Source organism: Mustela lutreola, chromosome 2, assembly GCF_030435805.1.
Source record: "Mustela lutreola isolate mMusLut2 chromosome 2, mMusLut2.pri, whole genome shotgun sequence".
Classification (NCBI taxonomy): Eukaryota; Metazoa; Chordata; class Mammalia; order Carnivora; family Mustelidae; genus Mustela; species Mustela lutreola.
This window is the reverse complement of record NC_081291.1, coordinates 93530833-93553408: the sequence shown is the minus strand read 5'-3', so window position 1 is coordinate 93553408 and position 22576 is coordinate 93530833. Positions and strand designations below refer to the sequence as shown.

Here is a 22576-nt window from a genome sequence, read left to right as displayed (position 1 = left end):
AACAAATTCAATTTCAAAACAAAATGCTCACCCTGACTCACTCAAGGAAGGATCCAGGGTTTTTAATGCAGGGCATTGACTCTGCCTGTTTTTCCCCTTCATCATCTGCTTCCCTTAAAAAATGGTATCAACTGCATTGGTAAGAATTCACATTTCTTCCCTTTTGTTCCCTGGCTCCATTCCAGCATTTCCCTTGTCACACTGATGGGTGGGGTGCCTTTCATATTGGCACAGGACAGTGAGCGGATGTCTCCCCTTATGTTAACCAACAAAGACCCGGCGAGGGGATCTACTCAGAGCCGGAGCCTCCTTTGCGTCTTGGGAACACCAGTGGCACCGTGACTTTGTGGCTTGGATTTAGACAATTTTGATGATGGCTGTAGAACCCAGCAGCTCAGAATCCACGAAAAGGAGAATTGGAAGGAGGTGAGTGATACAGATAACGGGATGTCATGTCACAATTGTTGAAGGGACTCTGGCTGGTAAGCAACTTGCTGTGGGGGCAGTAACTGCAACCATAGTTCATTAGTGGGTTATAGATCTTCATTTACAGAGATAAGCTGTTGATTTCATATGAGAGGTGGGAGTAAATTCTCCTTTATGTGCCCTGAGAAGAGCCTCTTTGAATTTACCTTCAGTGTCCTGCCTTGAAAAAAAAAAAAACAATTCCAAGTTTCTGGAAAAAACTGCATGTGTGTTCTGTACACTGACTTGCAGGCAACTGTTTCTAATTAGGGAGCTGAAGCTGGCTGGCAGGGGAAACCATATTTGTCATAAGTTGTGGCATTGCATTTAGTTTGTGTGCCTGTGCTTTTAACATGGGGGCCAGAGATGATTGTACTGGGTTCTTCCCTATGGGTTCTGACTGTATTCTTCATTCTTTTCCATGGTTCATGTATTCAGCCAATCTGCCTTGTCCCTTCAGAGCCTGATTCCATTAATACTTCCATTAATAATTATATTAATTATATTAAACATTAATTATAATACTTCCATTAATACTCCCTTCCATTAATACTTCCATTAATACTCTCATTAGCCCAGTCTGGGCTTTCTGACCACTCAAACCCCAGGTTTGTTGTAGAAATCATGAAACCTACCTGGGCAGATTGTTGAGAAAATTAGATGGGATAGTCAACAGAGTGCCTAACAGATTGCCTGGAAATAGTACATGCTCAGCATGCCTCAAAAATAAGAGGTTTGTGTTAAATGATCTCTAAGGTAGTTTTAAAAATCTAATTTAACTAATGTTTATTGACTGCTAAGGACAGGTGTCGAACTCAGCATTGGGGTCACAATCACAAACAAGACAACAAAACAGATCTTTGCTTCACAGGACTTAAATTTAAGGGAACAAAATCAACAGGCAAAGAAATCACTTTCCTTTTATTCCCTTTCATCTTTGCAGGTACAATCCAGCTCAAACTTTAATTCAAGTTCATTACCGAGGCTGCTACTTCTTTTTTTTTTTTTTTAAAGATTTTATTTATTTACTTGACAGACAGAGATCACATGTGGGCAGAGAGAGAGAAAGGGGGAAGCAGGCTCTCTGCTGAGCAGAGAGCCTGATGCGGGGCTGGATCCCGGGACCCTGAGATCATGATCTGAGCGAAGGCAGAGGCTTAATCCACGGAGCCACTCACGTGCCCCACCAAGACTACTTCTTAATTAAACCTGAAATACTTTCTGACTTAATATTTTCATATTTAGTAAACATAGGCTGACTTTATATGCTCAGCATCGATCCCCCTATTCCCAGTGGGAAGATCTTGAAACTGTAATGGAGAACTATCCCTATGTTTCACTCTGAGTTAATGTGGATCAGGTGGTGGTCCACTCTGGCTCCAGGAGTGGGACAGAGCCCACGGAATGCTCCCACACACAGCACCCTGGTGCTTCAGTGCGATCCCATATCCTGGGGTGCATTCATTGGCTTATGTTTAGCCACATGACCCAAGTTTTTCAAATCAAAGTGAATCAAAGGAGCTTTGGTATATAGGCAAGCTCCCTAAGATCCTAGGGTCAATGTTTAGTGTTATCTTACTTCAGAAGAGAGGTGAGCTGAGGGAAGAAATATATTATTGTTTTTTTCCTTCTGAAGACTCTTCTCCCACATCTCAAACATCTTCCTAATTGCCTTGATAGAGCCATTAGTAGGGCACCTGCTCCTTATTGCATTATTTCTCCATCTCTGCCCTTTGAAATTGAGAATTCTGGTTGGTGAAAAATTCTTGGCCGATAACCTCTTCACATGAAGAGAAGCCTTGTTAAGAGGATGGGGAGGAAGAGCGGCCTCTCTCCTTGCATTCCTGTCCATATTATATTGTAACATCTCCATGTCCACCCGATGTCAGAGACAGCCTTTTTTTCTAACCCTTAAGGATTCTGAAGCCCAATATGTGATTCTGACGATACCTGAGAGATACAGTGTGGCAATATGCTGACAGAGTAGTTGTCTAGTTTATTTGCTGTTGCAGAAACAACAAGACACGATGCGCAGTAAGTCTTTCTATTGCTCGTTTATCTGAATTTGACTTTGAATAAGTTTTGGAACAGGAAAACCATACTTGCTTCCTAAAGTGCTTCACGACATGTGGCAGTGGTTACCCCTTACATAAGACAACATGTTTCTGTATATTTTAAAACATAGTACTCTCTGAGTTAATTTCTTTATCTTATACTTATTTGTGAGATGGATGTATTCAGGAACACGTGTGATGAAAAGTCTCCTCCATTCAATTATTTATGCATTTATGTACTAAAAAAAATAAATATTCGTCTCCTACCATATGCCAAGCACTTTTGTGCGACCCCAAAGATACAGAAGTGGGCAATATCAGATCTTCATTTTTGGTAGCAGTTGAACATCCATTCAAGAAGTTTCCTTGAATGTGTGCAGGAAGAAGTATAGCTCGCACGCCCTCCCAGATATGACCGCTTTATTCTGAAGTGGAGATGAGGTCTAAGCATTTGGAGAACTCCGTTACGGTCCCCAGGAGCCCGGCGTGAGCGACGGAGCCCCCGCATCCAGTGCCCGCGCTGGGCGGGGCCGCGGACTCGCATTCCCGGGGCAGGGCTCGCCTCCGCCGGAACCCCCCAGGGGGCGCTCGCGCCGAGGTTTCCCAACTAATATCTCGCCGGTTGCCGGGCGCATGGGTTTCGTCAGAAGGTGGAAACCTCTCTGAGAAGCTGCCATCTCCCCACCACCCTCGCGTCCCCGTCTCTTCCTCCCTTCCTTCCTCCCGTCTCCTCTCTGTTCCCTCTGGCTTCCTCCCCGTACCTTCCACTTACTCTCTGAGTTTACTGAGAGCTCAGCCTCCACCTCCAACATTTTCACCCTTTCCCCAGCCCCCACCTCCAAGGATGGAGTCCGGGTTTCCGGAGAGACCAAACTCCCCTCTCAGCATCTTTCCCGTCCGCTGTTGCTAAACTGGCCTGAGAGGACGAGGGGGGAGGGCGTCCGACCCCCGCCTCACACCACCACCAACTACACCACCAACCACCTCCACTCCAGAGCCGGATTCTGCATCCTCGGGGTAGGACAGACCTCGTCCCAGGCTCGATTCTCTTCCTACTCTTCGAGGTTGGTACCTCCAGGTAAGTAGATGCCAACTCCGCATTCCTGTGTTCTTTGGGGCGTTGCGATGGCAAAGTCCTTCGGGGCTGCTGCGTAGCAAGACCAACTTTTGAGATGCGCTGCTTTCGCTCAGATTTGCTTATCACTGCTGCTGCTGTTTTAAGAAGCAGCTACGAGCACAGTCTTTAATCCGAGGGAACTTTCATCCCATGCATCTCGTCTTCTGGTGTCCGCTCAACTCGCCTCGGTGGGGTGGGGCGCGCGGGATGGGGAGCAAGCCCGCGGAGGGGACGGCAGCACACCCGCCGGGGATCCGGTCCTGCAAGCGGTGGCGGGGGGGAGTGGGGCATTGCCGTCTTAGAAATCGGGGAGGGGGAGGGGAGGAGAGTCCTTGCTGAAGTTGCAGCCTCCCCCTCTGACAGTGAGAAAGCTTTGGGAAATTGTAGCGGTGGCCAGTCCTTGATCTAGCTGCTGTTGGATTTAGCCTCTCAGCTTCCTTCCTCCACCCCCCTTACAATAGGTCCCAATAGTATGTAATTGTGGCCGGGCCTCTCGGGCTTAAAACTAATCAGTAGGCTTGCAAGTCCTTTGATTCAACCAAGTCCCTCAGCTCTCCTTCTGTTAAAGTAGCCATGAGGGAATGGGGCCAGGGGTGGGACTGGAGGGACCACCAAACAGCTAGCCATGGCCAACTAAAGAGATAAGAACCCCTTGTAGGATAAGAGAAGCCCGTGGATCGTTAGGGCAGAATCCAGGGAGACAATTTGGAGGTGATCCATGCTAAGTCTCAGTGCTGATGACTATCCAGTGGGGAGCTGGCTGAAATACTCTTAGGAAGATGCACTCTTTTCCTTTGAAAGAAGTGGGTGGGCTTTAAGGCCCCAGTTCCCATCCTGCCCTCCAGATCCCACCGCACCCCCCAGGCGTCCTTGCAAGACTGGCTTCCAGTCCCAGAATTTGGGAGTCTCCAGGAAGTATCATAGACTGCAGCGGTGATCCCAGGGGTTCAAGCTTGGGAAATTCGGGCTGTGGGGGTTCCCGAGGTGGAGGGAGGGAAGATGGGCAGAGAAGTGGTGGTGGATAAGTTAGGGAGGGGTGAGTGTCCTGGGAAACTTTGTAAGAGAAATAACTGGAAAGAACAACCCTTCCCCACCCCTCTCCCCCATCATACTTATTGGCCCACTGATGCTATAGGATTTCAGTGTCTTTTGGGAGGAGATCCCTCATTCCTCTACATCTGTGTTCAAAACTATGCAAAACCAACCCTCATTCCCTTGTTTCCTCTTGTTGCTTTGCCAGGGATTTTTAAAGCACTGCTCTGATTGTTTTGGCTCACGTGGTTTTCGTTTTCCTAAACAGCATTTTTGAGCTGTCCAAGGTATTTAAAGTGTCCTTAAACTGATACTAAAGCCTAGTAGTCTTTGTGAAAAATCATCTTAACTTCAAATGAAATATTGTTTTCTCCTTGTTCCTTCGATTGCCCTCTTAACAACCCCTATTCTCAAAGATGCTTGTGGGGTGGGGTTTTTTGTTTTTTTGTTTTTTGTTTTTTTTTTTGGCTTTTCATAAAAAAAAAAAAAACCTCTCTCCCCAGAAAAACCAACTTTCCTAGAGCATAGATGTTATGAATCCTTGACAATGTATTGTAGTTAGTATACACTGGTTAACCTGCGTTAGTACATCCCCCCTCCCCCCAAGAGCCAGAGACAAACAAGAATTTTACTTATTTGATGCCCTTCAAGTTTAGGAAGGTCCCATTTCTTTTTATTACTCAGCAGATAAGACAGAGCTCAGGATGGCTATTGCTGTGATTAAATAACTTCTGATGTTTTCATTTCCCTTACTAAGCTGCCATTTCTAGGTTAAATTAATTTTATGGACTTGTCTATTTTTAAAGAGAGACTGACAGAGTTGCTCTTGCAGATCAGGGGTCTGAGCTCAGAGTAGGTCAAAGGTATTCACATGTAGGTAAGTGGATCAAAATAGAAGGGCTGGCAAATACAGAGAGGACACCTGTGTTAAGTGCATACTAATGAAGACCAGAATCTCCTCATTTATCTCTGATGGAAAGATTATGACAGCTTTACAAGAACAAACTCAAATCACATCAAAACCAGGTGATGTTCCCTGGGCATTACATAAAAGGAAGTATCAGTCCATAGCAGGAGTGGATGTTGAATCCCGGGCAGTTTTGAATGGTTGGGTGAGGAGAGCTTGCCTGTAATGGAACCAAAGGTCTATTCATGTGTTACCATGTGAAAACTCTCTTGGCCGTCAAACTTTACCTTTCCCGTGAGTGGTCAGCCTCATTTTTATCCTTCCAGACACACTCCTAGTATAATTTATTGGAAGCAGGCACAGATGGGGTCCAGCGAGTTTCCCAGCATGAGACAACCACTTCACTGGAGTTTCTAAGTATTTCTTTCAACACAGTAGCTCTGAGGTTTGTGATTGTTTTTAAATTGTACTTAAAAGACTTCCTGTTTATCTCTAGGTCTCTGGTAGCAACATGGCATTTTGCTTGAATCATTGATTTTTTTTTTTTTTAGGGTAATCCTGCTTTTAGATGTTTTAATTAAAAAGTCTCTGTATTAAAGTGTTTCTTAATCTGCATGTGGATTTCTGATTAAAACATACCTCATTCCAGTTAGTAGGAAAAAAGGTGTTAATCTATTTCCAAAGAAGTTTTATGTAGTATTCCAAAAAATAGGAATATTTGATTCTTCCTATCACCAGATGATTTGAGTCCATCATGACTAAAAACCTTAAGATTTTAGTGACTATAAAAAATAACCACAGAGAAAAAAAGTGGGTCAATAGTGGAATCTTTATTCTCATCTGTGTTTGAATCTTTTGGAACCCAACTGAATGTTTTCATATGGTTTGCAGCAAACCTTTTTAATGTACCTTGAAACATAATACTCTGGATCATTATGACCACCTTTATTCATATAAAGGATTTTTCCATTTGGAGGCAAATGTGTTGGAGGTGAACAGTTGATGTTATGTGTCATTAATGCCCACACTTTCAGGAGGATTTGAATCCAGAACGAAGAGTGAGAAGGGCACTTTGATGGCATCAACCTGACAGACTGGGAGAAAGGCTCTACACTAATAGGGAAAGTCACTTCAGGAGTTTTTGTATTTTTTAGCTAGAGATATGGCCAGAAGATCTGTATTTCATTCATTCTGAAGAAGAAAAAGGCTAAATTTGTTCTTTATGTTTGATCTTTCCATTTTTGTTTTGTTAATATTTTAAAACAAAACAAAAACCCCTTTGGATGATATGGTCACCCAAAGTCATATTGCCTTGGCAACAGTAGCCAGTAACCCAGAATCACAAAATACCCAAACAGGACATTTAAAATGCATTTAAAATAAAAATGTCACATGGTTCAAGACCCTTCTATAGTGCATCAGAACTGACCTTCCAGCCTACAATAATAGAATTCCATTTCACTCTCCCTTTCTCTGAATTAAATGTAGGTGATAAAGAACAGATTATAGAACTTTAATTCTTTTTTAGGATATCCTAAAAGTTCTATAATGGTTTTCCTTTTGAGGGAAGTATGTTATGTAAATGAGTGGGTTGGAGTTACAAATCCATTCTTTGAATAAGGTGTTTATGTGGAAGTTGGTGAAAGTCCAAAATCAAGCTCAATAATTGGATCAGGCATGGTGTGCTGCCTTTTGTATGATATTGGAAGTAGATGATAGATAGTAAGGCCTTAGTTAGCACTAAATTCACTGAGTGGATGCCTGCTAACACGTGGGACTGCATAATAAAGACATCGCAGTGCCTGCATATACTTCCCATCTTTTCTGTGCTAGGAATCTCATTTATGTGGGAGCTTTCTGTTTCGTCTATGAATTACTAAATATATATGATATAGTATATGTTTTCCCTACATAGGCAAAGCCCAGAAAGTCCTTTCTCTGGCTCTTGTATTCTTTGGAAAGCCTCTTGACAACCACTAGCTTTTAGGTCAGTAAATATTGGAGGTTTGAAAGCCAGTTTCGAAAAATAAAAGTGATTGGTAAGGATGACTTATTTGGAAAGGTTTATTCCAGTTCTCTGGTTTTAGTACACTCCTGGGTGTGGGGGAGCCAACTTAGAGTTGGCCCGTGGTGGGCTCGTTTCTAAACTGTGAGCAACAACTTTATCGCTTTGTATCTGTGACTCTCCAAACTGGAAGAGAGCTTGGGGATCATCTCTTGACTCTAGCTATTTAATCTGACAGATGTGGAAACTAAATTTCAGAGAGGTGACTTGGTCAAGATCAGGGGACTCACTCCACAACCCCCCGATGACTCCTTTCTCTGTAGAGAGACTCAAGTTCCCTGGAGATAATTACTGTGGTGGTGCCAGTCTCTGGTGCCACGGACACTGATAATTTTTACTGAGCTGAGGATAGTGGTGGGTGGCTCCTGCCTCTAATGGAGTGTTTTGGGGAGCAGCCTTGGGACTTACAACTTTGTTCTCTCTTGGAGCCAATGCAATATTTACCCAGTAGATGTGATTAAATTTGTGGAAAATCATTGTCTGCAGCCATCTCAGTTAATGTGCATGTTTTGTGAAGAATTGTTCATGCACAGTCTTAGTTTTCTATTTTAAATGTCATAATTGAATCAATAAAATAAACAAAGAGAGTTTATGAGCGGATACACTTCCAGGAACTCACAGGGGAATCTTTTATTCTGTTTTCAATTAAAGGTCCATTCAGAAAGAACACACTCTAAAACGTTGTTTTTCCATCTTTGGCTCAAAACATAATATTTCTAACTTTGTATTTCTTATTACTTAAAAAACGAGAAACATTTCTCCTTGGAAACATCAGGGGAAAAATACAGTATTTCAGGTTAAGCCTAGAAACCGTCTCAGGTTTAAGGTGTCTTGACTAAAAGACCGTTCTTATCGAAACTTCTGCAGGACAATTCTTCGTGCTTTGAGGGAAAGGAGGAACAAAAATAAGCGAGCAGGGGTCCAAGGGGAAGGGCCCGCCCCTGATAGCTGTTGAAGCAAGGGGGAAGGGCTGGAGGAAGTTGGCTTTAGAGGAGACGGTCGCTAGAGGGCGCCGGAGCACCGGCAGAGCCCACCTCCTGGGACCATGAACCCGACTTCTAGGCTCAGCGATGGGGTTTAACTGAACCCCAAAGCTGTCCTCAGATATGAAGTATTGGTTTTCCCAGCGCCTCTTACTCTCCAGTCCAAATTGCCTCAGAGAGAAGACAAAAGATGTTGCCTTCGGAATCCGGTGGGGCGCTTGGGTTGCCCAGGAACTGGACAGTCTACCTGCTCTTCGGATTCACCGTGACGCGCTGTCCTGAGTTTGGCCACCCTCTGTTTCCCCACACTGGGGCCTCTCACCAGTGGAAGAACTCTGGATTTAGAAATACCTGGCTTGAATTTGGGGCTTACAGTTCTCATGCTGCAGACAGAATCGATTACTTCACTTGCAAGAGTGTTAGCATCCGGAAAATGGGGCTGGTCATAGTTGTGAATGTGGACTGTTTAACAGGGTCCAGTATTTTAGTGGGCAGGCAAATGTTAGCTCCTGTGTCCTTCTCTTAACAGTTCCCTCAAAACTTCATCCTTTTCTTAACACATGAGCTTCTTTCTCTCCTATCCATGCCCCCAACTCCCTCAGCAGAAGGATCTCATTTATCCATCTGTTGAGTAATAATTGATCACAAAACCTGTATTGGGCACTGGGGATACACATGGCATTCATATCTTTGGAAGTGGCAGGCTTGCGGGCAGACGGGTATGTGAGAACAGATATTGAAACTCATGGAGGTTAAGTGCGAGGAGCGAGATGAGCAAGTTTTTTGTAGGTTGAGAGATCTGGGAATCATTTGCTTTGTGTCAGAGAACCTGGGGAATGGTCCCTCAAGGCCCTTATACTCAGGTGTTTTTGCTTCTCCCTGGATATCAAGGAACCTGGTCTGGGGAGGGTGATTCTGAGGCAGAGGAAGGAGCGGGGTGGGGGGAAATCTCACTCAGTGTGCACTTAGGTTTGCGTGTCTGTTTGGCCATGCTGATGGAGGCCCTCAAATCCAGTCAGCTCCTACCACCACCCTGTGGATTTTAGCTTCATCTATATAAGTGCCCATATAACTGACTTAATCCATTTAAACAGGAAAGTGACTTTTAGAGGAAACATGAAGGAAGTATAACAACACAACAAGGAACGCATCACTGAGGGGTGGGCCTGGAATAATCTAAATAAGGATTCTGTTTTTTAAAATACTGAAAGGTGTATTCAATGGAAATATCAATAAAAATGAAAAATAATAAGGGTCGTAGTAGAATGGTTAAAAGAAATGTTTTATCATTATTTTTCAAGTGATGGAAAAGCTTTTAACTTACTTGGAGACCCAGGGGGCACAGGCTGCCTGATCTGATGTCTTTGTTAGGTTTTGTACAGTTGTTTCAACAAGTAACTTAGAGACAGAAATTCCGGTGACCAAATGGAGAAGTATAGGAGTTTTGTCTGTGAGAACTTGTGGTTGTGACACCAGGGGCTGGGCACCTTGGGCTTCATGTGTTAATTTCCCCTGATTACGTAGATTGCAGAACTCCTAGAGTCTGTAGTTGGAATTCTGTGACTTGACCGATTGTCTATCGTGTTGGAGGAAAGTCCTGATAAGAGGAAAAAGGTAGAAATAGTTGGTTTGGTCCGGGAGGGGCCAGTGAATAACATTCATCACAGCTCATGGCCCGACTGAATTTTATCGAGACAGGAAAGTAAAAGCTTCTTATGAAATCAGAGAATGTGAGAGCTGGACAATCCTATCAAATTAGGTACACCCCTTTCCCATTCTTCAGATAAAGAAACTGAGTCCCAGCAGGGTGAACTCATTCACACAAGCTGTTTGGTGGCTGAGTTAGGGCAAGACAGAGGATTCTGTACCCTTGGTCTCTGCCCCATGCTGCACGAATCTTCCTCCCCACTTCATGGGAGCAGGACTGTCCCTGTCTTATTCACTGCTGGACCTCAAACGGCCAGGCATCCAGCCGTTGCTCAGCAAGCTTTGGTTGACTGTGTGAACAATTTGGCTTCCTCCTTCCTCACTCTTATTTAGGAGTATGCCAGGAAATCACTAGGTTGTAATGCAATTTGGTAAAGACAAACATTTGCTGAGCTTTGTTAGGAAGTGGCTTCAGTCTGAAGGTAGACAGAACTTGTTCGAATTTTGGCTTTGCCACTCGACAGCTGTTTGGCTTTGGGAAAATTACCAAGTCTCTCTGAGCCTTATTCCTTTGTTTGTAAAAACGGGGATAAAGTAGAGGACCTGCGTCATAGGTGTGCACTAAGTGTTACTTATTTCTTAGCCTCCCACTCCTCCTCTCCATTCTTCCCAGAAAAGATTTAAAGGAGGATATAGTACCTTTTCCAAAGTGATTTTAATTTATTTGAGATAATGCACATTTATCTTGCATAAAAAATAAAATTATTCCACTGTATAAACATAAACACATATATAATCACTACAAATACATATTTTGTGGGTTAGATATCATTAGTCCTACATTATAAATAATTGGGCCAATGCCAAAGCAGTAGCAACAGGGGAGGACTCAAATTTAGGGTGCCCCCACCCCAATTCCAGGGCTGGGTGTTTTGTTCAAATCCCTGTTTTGTGTGATCTTTGTTTCTTCTCCGTCCTTCTATAGCTGCTTCTCTCATGAAGGCTCAGATCCCCTTTTCCAAGTTATCTCATGGCCTGGCTGGACTCTAGCCCCTGCCCTGTAATGTAACCATGCATGGCTGTGCCCACTCCCCTGGCTTTTCACAAGCTTTTCTGGGAAACAGCTGTATAGTGCACTTCTTGTGATAACTCCAGAGTGCCTAGAACCTTCTGGAACATACATAACTCTATGTCACCCTGTGTGCATGTCCACTCCCTTAGCATGTATCCTGCATGAAGCCAGGTTTGTGAGTGGCCACAGTGTACATTGAACTGACTCAAAATCAACTCTACACCCTCTCTCATTTATTAAAAATACTCTCACTGTATTTTGATTATTCTACATTGTATAATCTAAATTAATGTTTGAAGTGGTACAGATCTCTTACTGTAGACATTGTATATGTAATACAGTATATGTTGTACTTGATGAACAATTTATGGAATTTTGGGGGGGATTATTTTGACTCTGTGTGAGTTTTACTTCATTCCTTGAATCATAGCTTCTACCCAAAATGTGCTCCGTTATATTTACAAGGCTGTACTCTGTGCTGTATATAGGTAGGTAGAACTTTTAATGAAAAGCATAAATCTTTAGTCAGGCACGTGTGGGTTTGAATCCCAGCTCTGCTACATCTCTCGAAGTTCAATTTCCATACATGTAAAATGAGTAATGGTAGTGCCTGTACCCTAGGTTAGCGGGGAGCCTCGAAGGATATGGTGTATATCCGTAGTGCCCCAAGTGCCCATCGGATTGCAGGCACGTGGAAATTACTCACATTGTCACTGGTACTGGCTGGTGACATTCCTCAAAATTCAGAGCTTACGAGTGATTACCCAAGTGGTAGTGGTTTGCTATACTGTAAGGGAGTTGTGAAGACTAGGAGTGTGTTTGCAAAGGTCTGATAGAAATCAGCAATAATGGGGTGCCTGGGTGACTTAAGCATCTGCCTTCCGCTCAGGTCATGATCCCAGGGTCCTGGGATCAAGCCCCACATCAGGCTCCCTGCTTCGCTGGAAGCCTGCTTCTCCCTCTCCCACTCTGCCTGCTTGTGTTCCTTCTCTTGCTATCTCTCTCTCTCTTTGTCAAATAAATAAATAAAATCTTAAAAAAAAAAAAAAGAAATCAGCAATAAAATGTGTGCTTCCCCCAGCCACCGACAACAATTTACCTTTATCCCCTCCCCCATCTCTGTTCCTACCCACAGATTTTATGCCTAGCCACAAAGATGACTCAAGGGTTATGCTGGGGTTTTGCTAAGATAAAACTTCCTCTGTCCCTGCTGGTTCCAGCTTTATTTCAGATGCAAAGTATGCTTAGCGCTGGCCCCCAGATACTCAGCCAGAATGCAAAATCAATCACACTGCCCTGCAAGGCCTAGCAACAGACATTTATTACAGTTGACTCTATGTATCTTCTACCTTTGCTCAAGAAAAGATTCCAGGCAGCCAGCAGCAGACATATTAGGTACTCTCTGCTATCAAAGTCTAAAATGCTACTCGCATAAAATACTCTTTTCAGAGAGACCCAATGCATGTCTCAAAGGTGTGGTTCTCACACTTCAGGACGAAGTCAGACTCTCCTGGAAAACTTGTTACAACACAAATAGACATCTTTTAGCCCCTGCCAGGTTCAGATTTGGTCGGTCAGGCACTGGAACCAAGTCATGTGCTGACAGTTTCCCCAGTTTGGCTGATGCTGCTGGTTTGGGGACCACCCTTTGAGAACCAAGTCTTAAATGCTCACTTTCTATAAACAAGCTGTGCATTTGCTCTCCTGTATGATACAACTGAGAACAGCATTAGTGGTAAAGAAAGGGCTCTGATATTTACAGAGCCACTGTGACATTGGCTAGATGCCAGGCACCTCACTGGTCACCTTATGCATATTATCTTATTTAATCCTCAGAACTATCCAGTCTATCAATTCATAATTATTTATTGAGACCCTATCATGTATCATACCATGTGCTGTGCTAGGCTCAGGGGATCTGGCAGGAACACACAGACATAGCCCTGACCTTTTGGATATCATGTTTCAGCAAGGAAACTTGCTTGAGCAGAAAATTATAAGGGTAATTAGTCTGATCCATAGAAAATGGAAGCCCAGAGAAGCTGAGTAACTCGGCTAAGGTTACACAGCTAATGGGAGACAGAGGAGATAAAACAAATCTGAAAACAATCTTACTCCAAAATGTGTGCTCCTTCCACTAAATCAGGAATTCTTAGACTTTTTGGTCTTACGGCGCCTTTCCACTCTCAAAAATTAACAAAGACCCCCAAAGAGCTTTTGTTTGTTTAGATTAAATCTGTCCACATTTACTGTATTAGAAGTTAAAATGGGTCACCTTTTGGGAATTGTTGTACTAAACCACAATGCAAATAGTACCATTTTTCTTAGATTCTCAACCCTAATTTGTTTCGATGACCTTTGTAGCCAGCAAAGATGAGACATGTCTCCTCGCCTCCTAAACGTTTTGTGTGTGTGTACATGTACGTGTGTGTGTGTGTGTGTGTTTTAAATATGTCAGCCTCACTGAAGCCTCAGCCTATATTTCTAGTGAAGACAGCTTCCTAAAGAAAAGACTGACCTGCTTTGGAATTGCTTTCTTACATTTTTGCATGTGTAAGTATGTATGTGTATGCACACTTACGATAAAGAAAAGCAATAGTTAAACTGTCTGTCCCAGACCAAACTGAGATGTGGTGACTTTATTATTCATCGGAGGATCTCTATCCCAGCTGAGGGCATTTATGAAGACACAGTTCATGCACATTTGTGATGTGTGTTGCCTTCAGGGTTCCCCAGGGCACGTGCCTGCAAAAGGGAAGCCCAGGGAAGCAGCTGAGGGCTCACTCCTGCTGCCTCGTTACGGTGGGAGGAAGAGATGAACGATCAGACTCCAGAGCTGTGGCTTTGTGTCCTGTTGGCAGCCAAGTTGTGTTTAATTGTGGGCTAATGACCGAAATACTGCCCTTTTCCATCATTTTTATTCATTATCTAACACGAATGAGAAGTCCTAGTAGATACTTTCCTTTGGTGTGTAATGGTCCGTGGTTGTTCAGACTCTGATGCTTTGGCTGGCTCTTAATGCTTTATGGCATCGTTAAATTTTACTGAGTAAAATCAACCAAATCAGGGCTGACATAGCTCAATGTAGTTCTCAACCGATGATCAATGAATGAGTTCAAATCTCTTTATTTTCATAGAAACCAATGAACCAAGTGCGATGCAGCAACGGGGTAAGGGCGGTGACTGGGTTGTTCAAGAGCCTTGGATGAGAAGCTGGAAAGAGAGTAAATCTTCCAGCCCTTTGATTCTTTGGTCTTTTTGAAAATAAGCACTTGGACCACTGGTTCAGAGACTCTTTAAAAATGTTTATCCAGATGTTTGGTGTCACGGAGGCCCATCCCACATCCAAAACAAACAGAGAAATATAATGCGAGGAACTCACTTGTCATCTTCCTTCAAAGCCGAAATTTGACACGAAGCACTTCTGTGAGTTGACCAGAGGCGGCGTGGATTCCTTGACGGGGCATTTTTGTGTAAAGGGCACATTCTGCTAGGCGATTATAACTTTGTAAAGGAGTTCCCTTTCTGTAAAGCGGCAGGCAGTTGGAGGAGAGCCTGGGGCGTAATTGGGCGTACCTGCCAGTCGCATCTTCCTTTGACTCACATCAAACAGGAGTCTGTGTGATATGATCTGTGAGGGTCACCTGGGAACCCTTTCAGCCAAGTTTTTGATGCTATTTTTAAGTTGTGAGCTTTTTGCCCCAAATTCTCAAATTCAGACTCAATGGGCTCTGCTGAGCAACACTCTGTCTCAAGTGATGAACCCTGTTGGTTTTGCAGCTGGCTGGGGCCACTTTTGAAATCCGCTTTCTCTAAAGCAGACACAAACAGGGAAGGATGCAGACCCCCCTGCTCCTCAACCCACCCCCCTCCACCATGCCCAGGGAATGGGCTCAGGGAAGATCAGACCTTATAATTGACCCTTCGAGTGCCCCAAGTCTGCCCTGTCAACCAAGCTAAGCAGCCCAGCTTAGACTTGCCTCCAGCAAGAATGGATGGGAGTTATTGCCTATAGGGACAGAATGATGGGAATCTGCCTGATATCCTAGGGACATTATCTTTCCTGAACTGGGGAGAAGAGATGATACCCAATTAAGGAGGCTCAGCATTTGGTTATGTAGATGAAAACTTCCATCCCTCTTTAGTTGGATGGGCAGGAGCAGTTCTATTTATCACTCCTATTCCTTCCCTCTGCTTTATGGGTAGTTGTAATAGCTGGTTATAGGTTCATTCTCTAAACTCCTTGTTCTGTGATTTTTCCTTTATATATACTTCTTAGCTTCTATGAATCTAAGGGAGGTTTGCGATTAAATATGATCGGATTAGGGCAAACTTAAGATCTGCAGCCCAAAAAGGTCATTGTCAAATGAGATTCACTAAGGGCAGGTGTCAGCAAAGTATAGCCTGTGGGCCAAATCTAGCAGGCAGACTTTTTTTTTTTTCTGTAAATAAAGTTTTATTGGAACACAGTCACACCTGTTATTGCTGATAGTTACGTGCATACTACAGTGTCAGAACCGGGTAGTTGTGACACACCCTGTGGCCCACACAGTCTGCTGTCTGGCTCTTTGTAGTAAAGTTTGCCAGTTCCTGTGCTTGGGATATATTGCTATTTGGTCATCTCTAGATGGGAAACATGCATAAACTTAAAAACATCCAAGGGAGGAGTATTCTGAAATTTGGGCCATAGACCAAATATCTAAATGATAGAATTTTGTTGCTATGCGTTGCAAAGATCTTGTACACAGTAGGTGTTTGCTGGATGAATGATTGTGAGTTTCTAGATGAATGGTTTATGGTCTGTATTCCATTTCCCCATTTATAAAACCCAAGTGTCTGATTTGATCTCTAAGGGTCCTTCTTGCAGGAGTATTTTACATATGAGAGAGAGAGGAGGCAAGACACCCTCGGCACCTTGCACCCTAGTCTGCCAAAGTGACAGCCACAGCCTCTTGAATCACCATCGGTCATACTCACTTAGCATCAGCTGGAATTATTACGCAGGGTCAAAAGGCATGACGGTCCCCTGTCACAGTGTTATCGGGTGTCCTATGTGGAGAGAGGCATGGGGATTTAACAGTTGAGAGCATCAAAATCATGCCAAAGGCTTTTTCTGAGTCGGATTATGGAGATGGGTTTAAAGAACATGTTTATTGTTCACGCTCAGCAGCTCTTGGTATAATCTTGGGCACATACCAGATGTGCCTGATGTCCCTCTGCTCATGCACCAAACTCAGGGGGAAATCTCATACAAGTGGGTGGAAAGCTATTGATTGACTAGTTGGGGGGGGGGTGGAGGAGGGACAGGTGATGGTAATCTCCTGGCTCTTACCGGTCCTCTGGCCCTGGGGGGAGGGGAATAAGAGTTGCATCACCTGGGAGAAGGGGGTCATGCTCTGTGGTGTGATCTGGGTAGCCATCTCCTGCTTCAAAGCATAATTGTGTCCCTCTCAGGCACCGGAGTTCTCACTGTCCTCTTTCCCGAGGAAATAGCCAGGGTTTCCATGTGCTATGGAAAATCCACAGATTTGGCCGAGGAGTTATTTATTAATTCATTCATTTGGAAGGGTGACATGCTGCCTTTGCTGAGAGGCAGGAAGAGTCTCAGCTTCCATATCCACATCCCAGGCTGCACCTGAGTTTCCTTTCAGGCACCCCAGCATCCAGAGCCCTGGGCACAGATGGAGCAGCCCTGCCTGCCTTCCCTCATGGTAAGTGCCTTACTCACGGGCAGGTCGGACAGCTGAGAGCAAGCAGCATCCTGAGCAGCCCTTGAGGAGAGGAAAGCCCGCTCACAAGCTCTCGGCTTTGACCTGCAGGACCCAGACTGCTTCCTGTTCAGAAGGAGGAGGGGAGGAGGGCCGGACAGGGCTGATACTAGCACCCCGTGATTTGTGCCCCGTTCTGACTCTGGTACACCGTAGCTCCATGGGTGAGAGTATGTTGCATGGAAAGACTGCCCAGTTCTTCTGGCTGAGGAACAGAATTTGTTCCTTCTTAGGATGTTAGTTTCCGAGAGCTCCTAATTCTTAGAACTTCGGAGAGCCAGGAGTCTCAGGACTGGATGCAGAGTGACTGTTTTTTGGTCTGCTGATGTATGGCTAATGTCGCAGTTCAGGAATGGCAAGGCTGGGTCAGGCGAGAGCATTGAGGCACATTTTCGAGAGCCCCGAGTTTCATACTGGTTGACTCATTCTGTTTTTAAAGTAAGGACACAGGAGCACCTGGGTGTCTCAGTTGGTTAAGTGTCTGCCTTCAGGTCCTGGAGTCCTGGGATGGAGCCCAGAGTCGGGCTCCCTGCTCTGTGGGGAGCCTGCTTCTCCGTCTGACCCTCCCCCATCTCATGCTCTCTCTCTCTCAAAAATATAAATACAATCTTTAAAAAATAAAGTGGACAGTCATATGCATATGATTGTAAACATTCCTTATTCCTTTGTATGTGTGTCTTCATAGGTCTCAGTTACTGTATATTTACCTTCATTCATCAGATTTATTTTTCAGATGTATGGCTACAGACTGATGCAATACCATGTCTTTTACTTTGAAACAAATTCATTTAAATCTTTCGTCTAAAACAAGAGCTATCTGAGTATTTCTGCTACTCGCTACCTAGGGCTTTGATTTCATGCGCTATCAAGGCAAAGTCTTAGAGTTAGAAGTTCCTTTGGGTTAGAGATGGCACTGTTCCAGCAGCTTGGAAACGAAGATGCTAATATTCAGCTTCACAAAATTGGACATAATTTAAAACTTTAACATACTTCTCCACTTGCCTTATGTGTAAATGTTGATCCTGGCACGAAGAACCTCAGAGCTTTTCCTATTTTCTTGTTTCACATCTCGTTAGGAACGTGCAAAAGGAAAGGTAATAAAGGACAATCTTTTCAAGATAAAACATGATTCATAAAGGTGACAGCCATGCCATATGTGAGCAGTGATTAACAGCTGCAGAGTCTGCTAACGGCTTTTTAAAAATAAAGTGATAAAGCAGATTTTCCCATTATTTCGTGTTTCGGTGCTTGCTCAAGTGCGTCGCCCTGATTTTTCTCGTCTTCATTTTATTGTGTAGCAATCGAATCACCCGTCATGTCCCTGCAGTGCTATGTTAGGGCTTAGTGAGATATTTCACATACATCCCTGGTTATTCTTCCAGTGATATTTTAAGTTTCGAGATGATGTGGTATATTACAACTATAACCTCTTTTAAAACCACTTGTTTTATTTCTGTAGAATGCATTTGGGTGGACAGGAGGGAAAGCGTTTCAAGGCTTGCTCATTTGGAATTGGTTTACTTTAATTTAGAGTTGTGATGGCAGTGGGCATGGGCTTAATGGGGTGTCACGAGTTTAAATGGCCTTCCCCTGCCATCGCCGGCAGATGCAGGCTGCAGGGCTGGTAGGTACGGACAGGCACAGAGACTGTTCACTTCGGAGATGTGGGGTAGAAGGGGAAGAAGGCACTTATGTTAAAATTCACTTGTCGTTTTAGTGAAATAGGTTGACTCTAGGAAATGCATTTTCATGAAATTCAGTTGAGTTTGGGAAGGTAACAGGGCATGCTTTTCCTGATTGATGAGCCCCCAGCAACTTGCCTTATACAGGGTGGTAGTTTTAGTCTTTGTGGGTCACTGTTCCCTTGGAGAACCTACTAAAAGCCATGGACATTCTCACCTGAAGAGCAAACACATCTTTTTGTACCCAAGTCTGCTTCTAATTTCAGGGGTTTATGGATGTAGATTTTCTTCTTTTCCCATCAATCACCTCTTCATTGTCTCCTCAGTGGATGTGTTTTTCATGGCAAATTTCTTTTTAGAAAAGTATGTACAGTAACACTTATAACGATGTGGTGGCATTTCTGTTAGAGGGAAAGGGGAAAACTACAGCTGGAGACTTCTTGGGGAGCTCGGAGCTGCCTGGGATCTTTTTTTGGGGTTACCACAAAGAGCTGTGCCTTTGTCAAGAGTTAGACTCCAGCCTTCCTGTGTTGTCCAGGGCACAGTCCAGATTGAGTGTCTGGGTCTTCAGGGGTGGATGGAGGAGGCGCAAAGGCAGCGCCTCGGGGGGTTGGCAGTGAGGGGGGCATGGCTGGATGCCAAGGAGAGGCATTCCCCTGCCCCTACCCCGTGGAGCCTCTGAGCCCTGATTCCCTGATGGGCTGCCCAGGGAGCCAGTGGACTGAGTGAGTCATGTGACACCTTGGCACAAATAAGAGGAGGAGACCTCCTACTGCAACTCCTGGTGACCGGCCAGTGGTGCCTCAGCCTTCTGCCCGGATGTCCTCCAGAGCTCTAAGCTCTGGGTCATGAAATGCAGCCTTCCTGGGGCTGACTTCCCCAGATCAATGGCACTGTACCTGCAGGAGATGGCGGGTGCTGGCCAGTGAAGCAAATCAGAGGTTGGAGTTTTATGCAGGAGCACTGGCAAGCCTGGGTCTAGGTGCTGGGCACCCTGTAAGGCACTAAGAGATATTTTGGAACAAGAAAGAGAATAGTATAAAAATGGAAGATCCAGAAGTACAAGGGTAAGATTTGGCCTCTGCCCCTTCTTTTTCTTTTATTCTACCTTCCTTCCTCCCACCCTGTCTTCCTATTTTTCTTTCCATCATTCCTTTCTTCTGTTCTGCTCTTCTCCATCCTTCCCTCTCTCTTTCCCCTCTTTCTTCCCATTTTTTCATCATTTTCTTCCCCCCATTTTCCTTTCCTTACATCCTTCCATTAAATCAATACATGTTTCTAGGTGTCTCTTGGGTGCTGTTGGTTCTTAGCTTGCATGGAATTCTGATTCCCTCCCTGGTACAACAGGTCCACCCTCATGCTACCGTGGGGCATTTTTGGTCCATGTTACCTTTCCTCTACTCTTTCCTTCCTTTTTCGTCTTCCTTAATCACTAGCATATATTGAACACCTACCATGTGCAGTTTACTGCCTTAGAGAAGAAAGCTAAAATAATTATGGACTTCCCTTTCAAAAGAGTTAAGATCAAACTCAGGAGTCAAGGCTTGTGTATGTGAGAAGCCAGATTATAGTGTAATAACAGTTATATGATGTCACAAAACAAGAATGTGAGATGATGCAAGACAGTGAGAGCATCGTTGCTAGATAGATAGAATGAGAGACATTTTTGAGTTCAGGGAATGGAGCACTTTTTGGGGGGGAGGCTGGGTTTGGGGAAGTCTTATAGAGAAGTAATGTAAACTGGGATTCCATATAGGATTTTAATATTTGGAGATGAGAGAATTTCAGTTCAGGAAGGGGGACTGATGTGAGTAAAGCTCAGCAGCACCCCCAACCCCAACTCCCCTTGCCTTCATTTTCTAAAGGAAAGTTCCAGGGGAATCTGCTTTCCTCTCTTACGACTCCTTTAGCTTCTCTTCTCTTGAGCACACTGCCTTCTCCTCTCCAGTTTCCTTTTCTTTTTCTTTTTTTTTTTTTTCTTTTTCTTCATCCTGGGTGCCACTTCTCTTCAGCTGGCAGTGGGCTCATGGGAATCTTTCAGTTTATCTCAGACCCAACCTTGATTAGTAGCTTGGTCAGTTTATGCTGCATGTGAAGAGCCACTTGGAATGCAAATCGGAACTGAGGAGAGGGCATTTGAAACGTATTTCCAGTCATGGTTGAAATCCCAGCCTTTAGTTTTTGGCAGCTGTTGGGTGAGCCAAAATGCCGATCTTAGGACGAATGTCTGACGTGTTGGGAATCTCAGAGAGCCAGGAAATCAAAGATCTCACGGAATTCCTGGTGTGGCTGATCCAATATGGTAGAATCCAACCCAGGATTCAGTGCTTGGCATGTTGTTAGATTTTTGTTTGCTTTTTATTACAGCAGCTCAGGGTCGAAAGGAGTTTAGAGATCATCTTGACTTTTACACAGTTCAATCTTGTAAGTCAGGAAAGTCTCCTGTTTTTCTTGCTCGTTGATATATACATTTAACCTATGTTTTTGGGTGTTTCCATAGTAAATGTATGTCTTAGGAGTTGAAACCAGTTCATACTATTTATTTCCTATATCTGCAATCCCTGAAGGAGTATTTTATTTTCGGGTGCCTGATGAGCCCTGATCCTAGCCTGATGTCTGGGTCTTTCCTGGCAGTGACTTGAATGAAATCTGACTGATACACTATGGTGACAGTGTAGCCATGGAAGTTCAAGATTCTAAATCTGTTCATGCTGGGGCTGGCATTTCTCTGTGATTGTTCCATGCGATGCATTTAACAGGTAACCCTCAGCAGCAGCATTCCTTAGGAGATCCAGGGTGATTCGAATCCCCTCGCCTTGTGGCCTTTTGATTTTTGCCCTTGAGTAAAGGAAATAATCCCCTTGTCAAATATTTTCTGGCTGCTCAAAAAAGGTATTTTCTCATTAGTACATTACAACTGATTATTAAAAATTTTACATTCAAGTGTCGGGTGTGTGTGCGTGTGTGTGTGTCTGGGAGTTAGAACAAAAAATCCTTTTTCCTTCCAAGGACAGTGTGGTGATGCTTTAGCGTCTATTTGATTTTTTTCTTCCTTCCTTCATCAGATGAAATCTGGTTAGAAGGGTTATCTTGTAGCAGAAAGAAAGAGGCAAGATGGTCCTGGTGTTAAATGGAAGCCTTACTTTAAGCTATCCTAGACTGGTATTGTCCAAAAGCAATTTTGCTATTTTTTCAAAAATATCTTGACAGAGAGGGACAGAGAGAGAGCACACAAGCAGGAGGAGAAGACGAAGCAGACTTCCACTGAGCAGGGGGCCCGACACTGGGCTCCATCCCAGGACTCCGGGACCATGACCTAAGCCAAAGGCAGACACTTAACCAACTGAGCTACCCCAGTGCCCAATTTTGAAGTGTTTTATTCAATTCCATGTTGTATGTGGGGGGAAATGTATGTACAGAGGAATGTAGTGATTTGGGCCAAAGTAATTTGGACTAGATCTTTAGCAGATTAAAGAAAAACCAGGATCTGAATAAAGATACTCTGACCTAGGAAATAATTTAATACACAGAATTTTTGTACCCTATTACCAAAATATATTAGACAAAGAAAGAAATGAAAAAAAAATTAAATATTTGCTCAGCAGAACAAATAGTTTTATTTCACATTTCATTAGGAGTGATTAACAGAATTTTGAAGAAAGAGTTTGAAAATGGAGGATGAACTGTTTTTCAAGACTCTAGAGGTTTTTCACAAAAACAGATAAAGTCTGTTTGAAAAATATTCTCAGTTAAAAAAAGCAATCAGATTATTGCACTCTGTCTC

General features: G+C 43.8%; 1 protein-coding gene across 2 annotated transcripts in view; it reads left to right on the top strand.

The window, feature by feature from the left end:
- The first annotated feature begins 252 nt into the window (after positions 1 to 252).
- The window catches only part of CPNE4 (copine 4), a 477586-nt gene continuing 455262 nt past the window's right edge, over positions 253 to 22576 (top strand). The window contains exon 1 of one of the 2 annotated variants that reach the window (XM_059162603.1): positions 253 to 426. In XM_059162603.1, the coding sequence (XP_059018586.1) occupies positions 371 to 426 (56 nt within the window). In that variant the 5' untranslated portion in view covers positions 253 to 370. Of the gene's footprint in view, positions 427 to 3129; positions 3598 to 22576 lie in introns of those variants that run through there. The other variant, XM_059162604.1, reaches the window with a different exon arrangement.